At 40.6% G+C, this 13,131-nt stretch overlaps 1 protein-coding gene across 5 annotated transcripts in view; it reads right to left on the bottom strand.

Annotated features, from left to right (window-relative positions):
* Window positions 1–304: 304 nt before the first annotated feature.
* C11H19orf12 (chromosome 11 C19orf12 homolog) overlaps window positions 305–13,131 on the bottom strand; it is a 60,382-nt gene continuing 47,555 nt past the window's right edge. For 4 of the 5 annotated variants that reach the window (XM_076349204.1, XM_076349203.1, XM_076349201.1 and 1 more), the window contains exons 2-3: window positions 4,518–4,694; window positions 305–1,705 (exon numbers count right to left, since the gene is read on the bottom strand). In XM_076349204.1, coding sequence (XP_076205319.1) covers window positions 1,440–1,705; window positions 4,518–4,677 — 426 coding nt within the window. In that variant the 5' untranslated portion in view covers window positions 4,678–4,694 and the 3' untranslated portion in view covers window positions 305–1,439. Of the gene's footprint in view, window positions 1,706–4,517; window positions 4,695–5,391; window positions 5,437–13,131 lie in introns of those variants that run through there. The other variant, XM_076349202.1, reaches the window with a different exon arrangement.

Below are 13,131 nucleotides of genomic sequence, written 5' to 3'. Positions count from 1 at the left end.
CCAGTTGCAGTGTGTGTAATCTGTCAATGAAACAGAACAAACACTGATTTCAGGCTTGGCTTTATGAAACTATGACAGGGTAAGGAGTGCCCACTTATCATTCACTTCCGTCTGTCTTTCACGTCACTGAAAAAGTGTTTTCAAATGATGAGAAGAACAATCACTGCCGTGCACTCCAGGCAGGAAAGTACACTGAATTCATTAATGGCAAATTGTACCTGCAGAAGTAAATTAATCAAACGTATACAACAGCAATTTCCGAGTTTAAAGCTTCACCATTTAAAACTCAACTTCTAGAAACCTCACTGGACACACAGAGATAAATCTTTATTTTAGGGGAAAAATGAAATTATCAGAGCAGTTTCACTTGTTTTTGCATACAAAGAAGGCACACCCGCACATTTTTCTACTTACAAACTTGTCTTACAAGTGCCTTGAAACAAATGGTGAACAACTGTTGCTGGGATATTCAGCAACATTGCATTTGGGGCTTACAGTGTTAACTGCAGCCAGCACGTCATCCCACACCACCACCACCGCTGCCAACTGCTGGCTGACCAGTACAGGGCTACCTTCTTCCTCAAATTTCAGTTCTTGATTCTTAAAGAGTTCATTTACTTTAAGGCAAAACACAGGCCACTATGATGCTTCTTGTGAATATTTTAATGAAAACAGAGGACCAGCTGTTCAGATTCAGTCAAGAAACCAATGCTGAAATGACAACCCTAATACTAGGGATAGTACAAAACGGGCAGATTCAGCCACCCATTTTTAATTTTTTTTTAAAGCCTATTCTTGCCATGCCTTCCCATTCTAGGACACCAAGAACTACTAATTGTGCACAGTTTGTTTACCTGTTGCTTTAAATCTTGTTTAGGCATTGGCTTCACTTCTTACAGAAAGGAATAACTCACTCAAGAATTACAATAAAAATGTGACAAAGAATAAAGTAAGGATTGAGATCTTTGAGTTCACAGTAGAATAACGTACTTTCTTGTAACTTTCTTTTGCAGGACTGAAACAGACAGTAGGTAAAATTCTTCAAAGTGCCCTAACTACTTTGGCATCTACATGTCATTCACAGAAGAAAATTAAAGCACTTACACAAACAGGATTAAATCTCCTAAATAAAACACAATGACTCTGAAAATTTTAACTAGTGATACATTAGTGTAAGAGAAGCATAATTCCCTCCAGTGATTTTGAATTTAGTCCTAGTGCAGAGTAATTCAAAATTACATAGCAAGTCAGTGTCAGGATAATGCAAGTTATCTAATACTATCCTTACAAAACAAAATAAACAAACAAAAAACCCAACCCCAAAACAATACTTAGATCTGCCTACATTCATAATTAGGACCAATAACTAATAATTGCTACGTTGAAGAATCACAATTGTCAGAGTAAAATTCAGTACAGTGTAAAAAGCCTGGAAAGGTTTATTCTCCATACTGTATCTCTGCTCTTAGCTCTTTGGAGAGGTAATTTACCAGCACTGATACCAACTTCTCCTGGAGACTAGCATTTCCCATTACAACAGCAGTCAGCTGAACAATATCAGTCCAGTCTAAGCGCCTGAGAATAACAATGGCTTCGTTATAAAGTTTCTGCTGCTCAGCAGGAGGCAATTCCAATAAAATCTGAGGGACCGGCCTGAACTGTCCAGCAGTCATCCAGGCACCAAGCAATCCACCGAATGCTCCTCCTAGAAAAGAAAGAGAGATGTTACTCTTTACCAGCTAATGTTAAAACCTGAAATTCTATCAGCAGCCTTCATCAACAACGTTCCCACCTTTATTAGAAATCAATGCAGAGTTGCATATGTGTCTACTTTAACTAGGTTTATACACTATGTTCAAAGCACCAAGAAGGATTTTTAAAGCTTTTTACATCCACAGCAATCAAAGCTATAGCTTCGAACTAGAAATCAGAAACAAAATAACACTCCTTAGGGCACTGGCCTCTTTAGCATAAGCTCTACTACTAAATAAAACCATGCCCAAGGAAAACATCTGACCAACAATTGCCTCATCAGTGCCATTAACACATAATCTCTTACTAGAGATTCCCAGAACGATCCAAGCCTTCTGCTTCTGAAGTCCACCCCTCAGAAGGTGCTCAGAAACCAAACCCATCAGCTTCGTGGGGTTGGACACATTCATGCTTTCATCTACCAAATCAACATCCCACCCACACCGCCCACCCCAGCTGGCCAAGAAATGCTCTGGTAATTAGCATGGTTCCAGGTCATCAAGATAACAGCAGAGGGATCCTCTACAGCTGACATCATTGTGGCTGCTGCTGAGAAACCAGTGCTACACTCCTACGGTTTTTCTCTTTCAAAGAGCTACCAGTCTAACTTGCAACACAGCACGCTCTGACAGAAATTCACAGGACTGACACCACTGCCCAGACACACAGACATCCTGGTGGAAGGAAGGAGAACCCTCACAATGCAGTGGCGTCAGAAATGACTCTGCTTCCAAAATTCCCACCCCAGCGACTGCTCCTAAAAAGTCATTTATGCACTCACAGGCATGCAGTTTTTCATTAGATAAAAATTCCTTAATTTGCACATTTTACTCAGTTGGCAAATTTTCCCATGATACCACAGAAATACTTGAAAGCCTATGATGGCTGAATTCATCTTCAAGAACTTTTATGAGAACATCAATATCTGATTTAGGGGCACTTAATGCAAAAGCCACTAGAATTATTGATGTCCAAGTTCCTAGTTTATTGAGACAAGATTTGTTACATGATCCCATTTCCCCCCCCCAAGCAACACATCCACAATCCATTCTTCTCAGAACAAGTAGTCCTTAGAAAGCACGATACACTGCAAGTTTCTCCAGTGAGCACTGCAGATGGAAGGTAATTCATCCTCTAATTCTTGGTGCAAGGCAGCAATAAGGACAATCCCTGCTATCCGGTCCCACACCTATCCAGGCTGTTTGTGTAAATGAAAGTGCACTTGATTGCAAATGTCCCTGTAACCGTCCTAAAACCCACTAAAGACCCAGGGTCATTTACTTTTGCAATTTTTGAAGTTAAATGAGAGGGTCTTCTGATTTATTTGCACTGTAATCGGGACACGGCTTTTGGTATACTTAGTACTTATTATTCTTATTATAGATACTTATTATACTTATTATTGTATACTTTTGGTATACAGTAATAGGTAAACTTGTTCCAGTGCCTTCATCAGTGGCTGAAGAACACCAAGCTTGACTGGGAGACATTATAAAAGCTTAAACAAACACTTAAACAAAATGAGAAAACACATCCAAGAATAACTTCAATGTTTCTCATCATCTCACTGAAGATTGAGGCCACTTAAATTTTTACTTCTGATTTACGGCTCACAAATTTCTTACAAAACCTTAACTTCACTTCTTTGTTCCTGATAACTTCAGTCATATGTTTGTCAAAATATTATTTTTGGCTATTAATTAAGCTCTGTACTTGTAACAGGAGTAAATACACAGCTTCATTCTGCATTTTCTGTTATCACGCCTCACATATTCTTTGCTTATTTTTTGTAACTCAACCTTGCTAACCCTCACGCAGGCATACTGCAATTAACTCCAATACCAGTAAGCCCGTGAAATTGCTGGAACTGCTTGCAGGAGAAAGAAGCATTCAAGGACCAAGGCCCTCATGACTTCAGTGACAAGGCAGCTTTCAAACTAGACAACTCTTAATTCAAGAGATACAGAGGAGAGACAACTCTTTACTATTAGACTCTGGCCTTCCTGTAATTTTCCATACAAGGAAAAAAAGCGAAGTGACAGGGAATAACTAATTCCAGAGGAAAAAGCAAGTTCACCAAGAAGTGGATAGCAGGTACTTTTAAAATACAGAAATAAACATAATTTTTAATAAGATCATTATAAAGATGATCCTGTCCCTTGCTAAGGCTGACTAAGAATACTTATTCACCCTCGCTTTACACCCCGATTTTCTTTCTTCTGTGCCACCAGGTACCAACATCCCACCCGACTGCTACCATTGCCTCTTGTGTTCCTTCGCCCCTGCCTCACCCCTCTCCTCTTCCCTCCCCCAGCCGCAGTGCTGGAGCAGAGCCCGCACTAACAAGCTCAGAGCCTGTTAGTTTGCTCTCTGTTTCATCCCACACCGCAGACACTGGTGTACCTCAGCAGATGGCAACCAGGGCTCTACCCACCAAAAGGAAACGATTTGTTAACAGCTTGTTCAAAGGCTTCCAAAGGCACCGCCATCTCAGCTCAGACCTCTGGATGGCTTCCCGTTTGCCGCACAGGAGTCAAAGTCAGCAAGGTCACTACCACCCTAGAAGTAAACACTACACATGCCTTCCTGATGCACACCTCGTTTCTAAAAAGCCAGCATATAAAATGGTATCTTGTTAAAGCCCACTTACATGAAATCTCAGCGCTGCACGCCCCTTTCTTTCAATCCATACCAACTACACAGACTTCCTAGTTTCTTCACTAGGCAGTTAACCACTTCTTGTTCCTAAAGCAAAACACACTTACCTACAGCGATTCCAGGTGGACCTCCCATCAGACCCCCAATAAGTGCTGTTGCACCCGCCAGCAGTGCTCCTCGACCAGAGTGTTTCACAGCAACTTTCATCCCCTTCGCCTGAGAGAGACGGCAGAACAGTTGCATCACATCATCAACATGGATGGGCATCTTGGCGAGTTAAGATCCTGGAAAAGATGTTTTAAGTTATCTTTTGATCGCTCCAACAGGGACTAAATCTTGCCGCTAAATGAAATTTAGGAAAAAAAAGGAGTTCAGGAGTCTGTGAGACTAAAAGGACAGAGGCATAGTCAATACAGGAAAAAATAAATTCTTTCTCTTTCGTTTCTGGGAAAACCAAACCAACTTGCGAACAGCTAAAGTCCTGTAGTGAATTTCAGTGAATATAGTAGCTGATGCATAGTACATACAATTTTTTTTAACTGCACATACAGAGCACTAGTGGGAGCCGTTAAAACATAAACCACGTATTACAACACATACACATAAAGTAATCCCAGAGATTCCTATATTCAGCACAAAGACACAGATGAGTGGACCAATGTTCCAGAGACCTTTTACGATGTCACACCATTATTAGTTTCTTTGACCATTTCAGGTTCTGATGAAGAATCAAGGTGCTCAATCAATTTTCAGTGACATGTATTTTTTAACCATACACTCCAGGCCACGAAAGCATGATATTTTAACAGTACATTAGTAAGTTGCAGCACAGAGACTCCAGAAGATTTTAACCTGCTACTAGGATAAGCAGCCACCCCCCACCCCAAAACACAACTTCCCCCACCACCACCCCCCCCCAAAAAAAAAAGTCAGCAGACAAACAGCTAGCTTTAGGTTGAGGAAGTCAAACAAAAGGCTTACAAAGCTCTGCAGCTCCAAACCTCTGACGCCTTCTAGACCGGTAAGTCTGCAGGAGGCCAGCTGCAAGAATGCGGAGCGCAACGTTGCAGTTGACATAAACCTAATGATCAGAACCAATGGGCGGGCAGAATAGGAAGATAAGCATATTTGAAAATGCCAATGAACTACAAAGGATCAAGAATCCTACTCCAGATTAAAAGGACCTCTAAGTTTTATGCATCAGAGGCAGAACAAGAAGACAGCCAAAAGTATTTATAAACTTTGATTGTTTGTTTAACTGACCAGTAAACAAATGTGCAATTTGATGCTAGCAACGAGTTATTCTCTACAGAATCCACCCAGATGTTAAGAAACACTAGGAATGTAAAATACTGGATTTGCAGTAATGGAAGGATAGAAATGCCAATGACATCCATAAAATGGGGCCCGGCTTTCAGAGTTGCTGAGCCTCCACAGCTCCTACTGACTTCACATGGCTTTGAGAATATTTAGCACTTCAAGAACAAAAACAATACCAAGAGTTCTGGAAAATGAAGTCGCTGAGAAATCAAGCTTTGTTGTGTAACAGACCTTCCTTTTTTATTCTACTGCAATTCAGTGGCCGCGTTCCTCTTCTCTTTGTGGTCTCCCCAAATACCCATCTGAGATGTTAGACTCTGTACCTCTCTCTGACTAAATTAGATGATGCTCTCTCCTTCACTTCGGGGACTGGGGAGCAAAGTGAGCAGTGATCCTGCTCTACCTATCCAAAGAGAACGATAACGTCATGTGTTTGTATCTCATCTTTGAGCCTACAACCAATGGGTTTTACTAAAAGTACATTCCTCTCAGAACTAGTTCTTAAGAAGAAAAATGCCATGCAAAGCAGGTGGCTTGATTTAAATCATGATTGACATCAGCAGCCAGTAAAACTTTGTTTAAATATACCAGTTTTAACCCTGCATTGCATTTGTAATTTTCAGTTATTTTCCTAAGGCAGGGTTCATTCCTATTTATTAGTGTAAAGATTAAAACATGCCGATTGCCACTTGTTACCTCTGTATTTGGTACTTTTCTGTCCCAACCACGAGGATCCACTACATCTACAAATGTTTATTATAAGAATATAACCATGTTGCTGACTATACAAATCAAATGCTCATTTTTGTTTGTGTTTCACTTACATTAGAAGATGGTAAGAAACTCATCTATTTGCTAGACAATCTGAATTCAACTGAAACGCATTAAAGAGCATTTTAACTTTGCAAGAACTGCGACCTTAAGAGTGTTGCTTACTTTCTTCTTTTGTGTATTTATCAAAGCATGTACATCTTATCAAAGCATTTAATTGGTTTATTTAACAAGAGAGGCAACAAATTTACTCATTATATGAACAAACTACTTCTCGGAACCAAGGAGCTGATTTTACAAGGCTCTTGGATGCCTAAAAATGCAGGTAAAAATTCAGTGGGAATGATCTCCTTCCACTGAGATTAAAGGAAATTTGGGGCCTAACCTGTCTAGGCACTTAGGACAGCCGGCTTACCTGGACTGGAAAGTTACTAAGTATCTGCGAAAGACTGGCTGTAAGTCCTCCAGCCCTTAAAAACTTTTTTAGACCTACTCAATCTCTTTTTAATTTATAAATTAAGGGTGGAAGTTTTTTTTTCATTTCCTAGCCAGCTTCTCCATTTTGAAAGCAGTATTCAAAAAAGAGTTACAGGTCCCTAGCATCAGCTATTAAAGCCAAAACGATCAGACTTTCAGTTAAGAAAGAAAAAAGAGCTGACAACTGGAAAACGCACAAATAGCAGAGCTTGTTCCCCTGTAGAGATACTTGGCGCAGCACATTGCAGTGGTATCTTCAAAATCTGAACTAAGCTTGAAAATTAAAGATGCTTTCCCTGGCTCACTACAAAAACATAAACTTCAGCTCATTAAAATTAATCAACATATTCTGAATGTTTTAAAATTTATTAAAATCTTTATCACTAAAATAGGCTGAGCATAAAATGTAATTATAAACTCTTTCAAACAGCTGAAATTTGATTACATTTCAGATATTTTTTATTTCTTTTCCTACAACGCCAATTTCAGGTTCACTATTGCTGAAACGATGATACTGTCGCAATGTGACTTAGGGAAAAATGAATTTTAGGAAAAATTTTAGGAAAAAAAGGAGTTCAGGAGTCTGTGAGACTAAAAGGACAGAGGCGTAGTCAATACAGGAAAAAATAAATTCTTTCTCTTTCATTTCTGGGAAAACCAAACCAACTTGCCAACAGCTAAAGGTTGCTGAAACTGCAAATGAAACCACACAGTAGACCAGAAAAATCTGGCTTTATGACAAATTCAGAAAACCCAAACAAGGACAAGTACCAGCAATGAGAGACCTAAAGTTTCTATCTAATTCTACAGTACATTGCCTTTGCCTTGAGTAATTGCCACGTGCATTCAGCATTGCGCACAGCTCTGGGAAAAAGACAAAGCAGAGCCTCAATCTACCACAACTAGAAGATTGTAATTGACCAATCTGTCAGGTATTTTCTCCTTGTCCTAATTCTTGCCACAAATCAGTTGTTTGTTTTCACATATCAGTTCTTCTCCCCATTGTTACATGCTTAAACACTTCCATGCTGATTTCTGAAGGCAGGAAGCTGTCTATAGCAAGCAATGAGAGCCTGAGAAAGGGAACAAATTTCAGGAGTTGGAGGAGAGACCTGGGACTGGGAATAAACGGGGAGCTCTGGAGACAGGGCATCAGAAATGCAGGGGTGTATGTGTACAGCGGTTGGGACTCAGAACAGATACGCGAGATAACTCTTATGCATATGAGGGGGCAGAGAGATGGGACCTCATCCCCCTTACACACAGTGACAAGTCCCCAGCATGGGGCAGATACCTGCCCCCGAGAATGATCCCTTCGAAACCAAACCTTTTCCACCTCATTCACTTGCTGCTGCTGCCTATCTAAGCCCACTCATTTCCATAAAGGCCCATAGAGAGCGTGGCTACCCATCACTGCTGCCGCAGCCACCGCTGACAAAAAGGGCAGCGGGGCATGCCCGGGTGAAGGTTCCAGCCCCCATTCCTGCAGGCACAGGAAGCCACGCTATTGCACTGAACGCAACCCCGAGAAAAGGCACATGAACACGACCTAGTTAAAAAAACCCAAAACCTAATACAGGGCACCTTTTTGGAATTTCTGCATATTAACTATTCTTTTCCCCAGGTTGCTCGCCTTGTCACAGCAGGTAAATCAGGAGGCATAACAGAAGCAAACACATGCCTCGGAGTTGCAGGTGTCAACAAGTGTAGCGAGCAAGGAAAGAGGCTGCCTGAAGAAACAGTACGGCTTCTCTGCTTTACAAAAGAAAAGATTCTACCTGAAGAAAAGGATTTTACCCCTTATTTTGCACCTAATGTTTGCTTGTTGTTAAGCCAGTCACTTGAATCAAACTTTTTAGAAATGGTTACTACACTCCAACTTTTCCAGACACCCATCCTGCAATCTGAGAGAGAGATTTGCAAAAATGTTGACCCCTCAAAATAAGAACTGAATTCAAATGCAGCTCTGCTTGAGTACAGTGTCACACAATGCCAACCACTGAAAAAAACATCTTTGGTTTTCAGTTAGGCAAAGCAAGTGGATACTTTTGACTTTAACAACTATTTTAACGATAGGAGAACAGACAGAGATACTAAAAGTATCCTCATTTCACGTTGCAAAAATAGGTTCAACACTAATGAAAGACACTGATTAAGACCAATGAGATCAGAGAAAACCCATAAAGTGAAATTAAGAAACTCCATCCCCATAGCAGAGTTGGAAGAGTGTTCAGCAAATAAGGCCTGAGGACTGAGCACTGAACAGTAAGAAAAAGCTTGCTCATTAAGCAAATACCTTCCATTCTGCACACCAATTGAGGAAAGGGCTTGCAGGGAAAAAAAAAAAAAAGAAAATAGTATTCAATATGATTAAAAATATGATCACATATACACAGAAGGCACAGACTTATTGTCGTACATGTAATGTTAGCACTATCGAACAGATGAGTGTGTGGTTTTCCAGCCTCTAGAACACTTTTCATCCCAGTGCATGTGCAACACTTTCTCAGCCCAAGCCAACTTGTCTTCAAATCTTTCTTGAATAGATCTCCTCAGTGCAAAGTGAAAGTGGAGTGGTATCACACAATTTTTCATACTAAAAATTAACTACTGTGAAAGTGAAAGCTTTCTTTTGCAGTAAAATGGCTGACTGCAAATCATCTGTGTCACTGCAGTATCCAAGCACTGCTGACACTAAACAAAAACCCGTTTTTTGGGAAGGCACCACATATGCTCCATAGCTGCAGGGAGGCACAGTAGGAAATTCATCATATAGTTGCATTTCTCTCACTACTTCATTCATGCCAGTCTAAGGAAAACATCAAAGTTCTTAATTTTACCACCGTTGCTTTTGGGTTTTTGACAGGCTTATGACACAGCAGTGGATCAGAATGGCAGTGCGTGCTGGTTAGTGACAGCAGAATGACACACACTGCTTCCAGAGTTAGTATTCTCTTATTCAATATGATTCAAGCTCAAAGTAATAAACAAATGGCTGCTTCATCCATCCTAGAGCAGTATGAAAAAAAACAAACCAAAATGTACAACTGGTACAGCTCACACCGTCAAGGGTGGTAATGTTGGAAAATGAGAAGATTAAGTATTTGTTTTTACCTTCTTAACAAAAGGTGAGCAGATTGCCATTCAGAGTAACATTCACACCAGCACCAAGAAGCCTTAAGTGCTGCAGGATTCAGTTCCTCCCCTCAGTGACACGGGAACTGATTCGTGCTTGTCCTGCACCTCCTTAGCATGACCTCAGACTAACCCAACCGCCTGAGTGCTGAAATGAATTTGCTTCTTCTCTTTGGGCTAAATCCAGGGAACGTCCCATGCAATGCTCTTCAGTATGAAGGCTCTGCGGCATGGATGGGACAACACAAGTTGGAGAGCTGACAACACAACACAGCTCTCGCCGAGAGTAATATAATCTGCTTTCCCCCCAGTCAAACTGACTGACTTCTACAATTTCCTAAACCAATCTAATTGTAATATACGTGAAATGATGTTTTGTAAGCAAAGAAACCCAAAGCTGAAGCATCAGGTTCCTGCAGTGCATAGAAGCTGGCTGTCCACAGAAAGGCACCCGCATTACTCCATCCACCACGCTGCCAATACTAGGAAGTTTCCTTACGGTGGCGTGGCATCTCAAGCAGTGCAAAGGTGATTAGCTACGCTGGGGTTTCTCTGAATAAATAAGAAAACGCTTTCACAACTAGATTCAAAGTGCAATTGGTTTAAGAGTGAAAAAACCCCAGACCATAATGAAAACCAGAATCACACTGCTATGTGGTGGCATACAAAGTGCGGCAAACGCACAAATTTCAATAACATATTAGTCTCAAGGTAAAGCAGAAACATACTGGAACGCGAGTGTAAGTACTTTTTGCATAGTAAATTATTTTACTGCTTTACTCCCCTCACAACTTCCCCAAAGGGAATTTCCACTCACAAAATTAACACTTATTTATTAACTTAATTTAATAATTATTTATTTATTAACTTATTAACACTTATTATTCCCCCCCCCCCAAAAAAAAAAAAAGTCAGCAGACAAACAGCTAGCTTTAGGTTGAGGAAGTCAAACAAAAGGCTTACAAAGCTCTGCAGCTCCAAACCTCTGACGCCTTCTAGACCGGTAAGTCTGCAGGAGGCCAGCTGCAAGAATGCGGAGCGCAACGTTGCAGTTGACATAAACCTAATGATCAGAACCAATGGGCGGGCAGAATAGGAAGATAAGCATATTTGAAAATGCCAATGAACTACAAAGGATCAAGAATCCTACTCCAGATTAAAAGGACCTCTAAGTTTTATGCATCAGAGGCAGAACAAGAGGACAGCCAAAAGTATTTATAAACTTTGATTGTTTAACTGACCAGTAAACAAATATGCAATTTGATGCTAGCAACGAGTTATTCTCTACAGAATCCACCCAGATGTTAAGAAACACTAGGAATGTAAAATACTGGATTTGCACTAATGGAAGGATAGAAATGTCAATGACATCCATAAAATGGGGCCCGGCTTTCAGAGTTGCTGAGCCTCCACAGCTCCTACTGACTTCACATGGCTTTGAGAATATTTAGCACTTCAAGAACAAAAACAATACCAAGAGTTTTGGAAAATGAAGTCGCTGAGAAATCAAGCTTTGTTGTGTAACAGACCTTCCTTTTTTATTCTACTGCAATTCAGTGGCCGCGTTCCTCTTCTCTTTGTGGTCTCCCCAAATACCCATCTGAGATGTTAGACTCTGTACCTCTCTCTGACTAAATTAGATGATGCTCTCTCCTTCACTTTGGGGACTGGGGAGCAAAGTGAGCAGTGATCCTGCTCTACCTATCCAAAGAGAACGATAACGTCATGTGTTTGTATCTCATCTTTGAGCCTACAACCAATGGGTTTTACTAAAAGTACATTCCTCTCAGAACTAGTTCTTAAGAAGAAAAATGCCATAGAAAGAATTAAAACAACAAAAGGATCACATCGTACCCAACTCACTGAAAGTCCTATTAATGCAAACAACCAGAGAGGGTCCCCAGTTTCATCTATGGCGTGAACCTCACTTCAGCTCTTTCCTATTTAACATTCCCATCTCATTATCCTACCTCCCCCTTCACAGAATGATGACTTTAGACAGGCAAAAGCCATTTTATTCCCTGGGTTCACTGTCCCACTTACAGAAAAATGGAACACCCTCCCAAATGTCCACACATGAGATATTCTAACCAGTACAAAGCCTAGCCCACCGCTGAGCGGTCCTCACCGCTCCTTACAACCTCCTACTGAGTTAACGGAGTATACTCTTCAGTAAACATCTCTACTACGTGCACGTACATAGAACAAAAATCACCTACAGGACAAATTCCAAACCTACTAAGCAATGAAGAAGAGTCTAAGTCCTCTTACCAGGAGCTAACTTTATCTTGGTGGACACCATACAGTGATAAGCAAGAATGTGGGGTGAGAATCTCCACACAACTGCTAGAAAGCAGACACATGAACTGTGTAGATCTTCAAACTGGAATTTCAAGACAACAGCAAATACTTCTGCAAGCAGAGATGCCCAGGAAATAACCCAGGACAATTTCTTCTGCCTCAACTGTACAGCAACAGCTCTATCGGTACTGCAACTTTTTATAATAAATAGGAGATCAGCACTAGAGCAAAAACAAATGCAACGTACTCAGCAACTGAAGCAGACTAAAGTACACAATTTCACAAACAACAGCGTGCGCAAAGATCTGACTTGATGATTAAACAGGCCAGAAGTCCATTAACTATTTTAATAATAGCTGGTGGGCGGGCATGGAATCCAGGTATTGCTATCTGTAAAGGAGGACTGTCTCATCAATGGTCCATACACATACTGCTGGCTTGAGTAGCATTTGTGCTCCTAAATCATCACTTTCTGAAAATCCTACCCTTAGAGCCCAGCCTAGTATTTAAAATCTGCAAAGCAGGTGGCTTGATTTAAATCATGATTTGACATCAGCAGCCAGTAAAACTTTGTTTAAATATACCAGTTTTAACCCTGCATTGCATTTGTAATTTTCAGTTATTTTCCTAAGGCAGGGTTCATTCCTATTTATTAGTGTAAAGATTAAAACATGCCGATTGCCACTTGTTACCTCTGTATTTGGTACTTTTCTGTCC

Source organism: Aptenodytes patagonicus, chromosome 11, assembly GCF_965638725.1.
Source record: "Aptenodytes patagonicus chromosome 11, bAptPat1.pri.cur, whole genome shotgun sequence".
Classification (NCBI taxonomy): Eukaryota; Metazoa; Chordata; class Aves; order Sphenisciformes; family Spheniscidae; genus Aptenodytes; species Aptenodytes patagonicus.
This window is presented reverse-complemented; position numbering and strand designations above follow the sequence as displayed.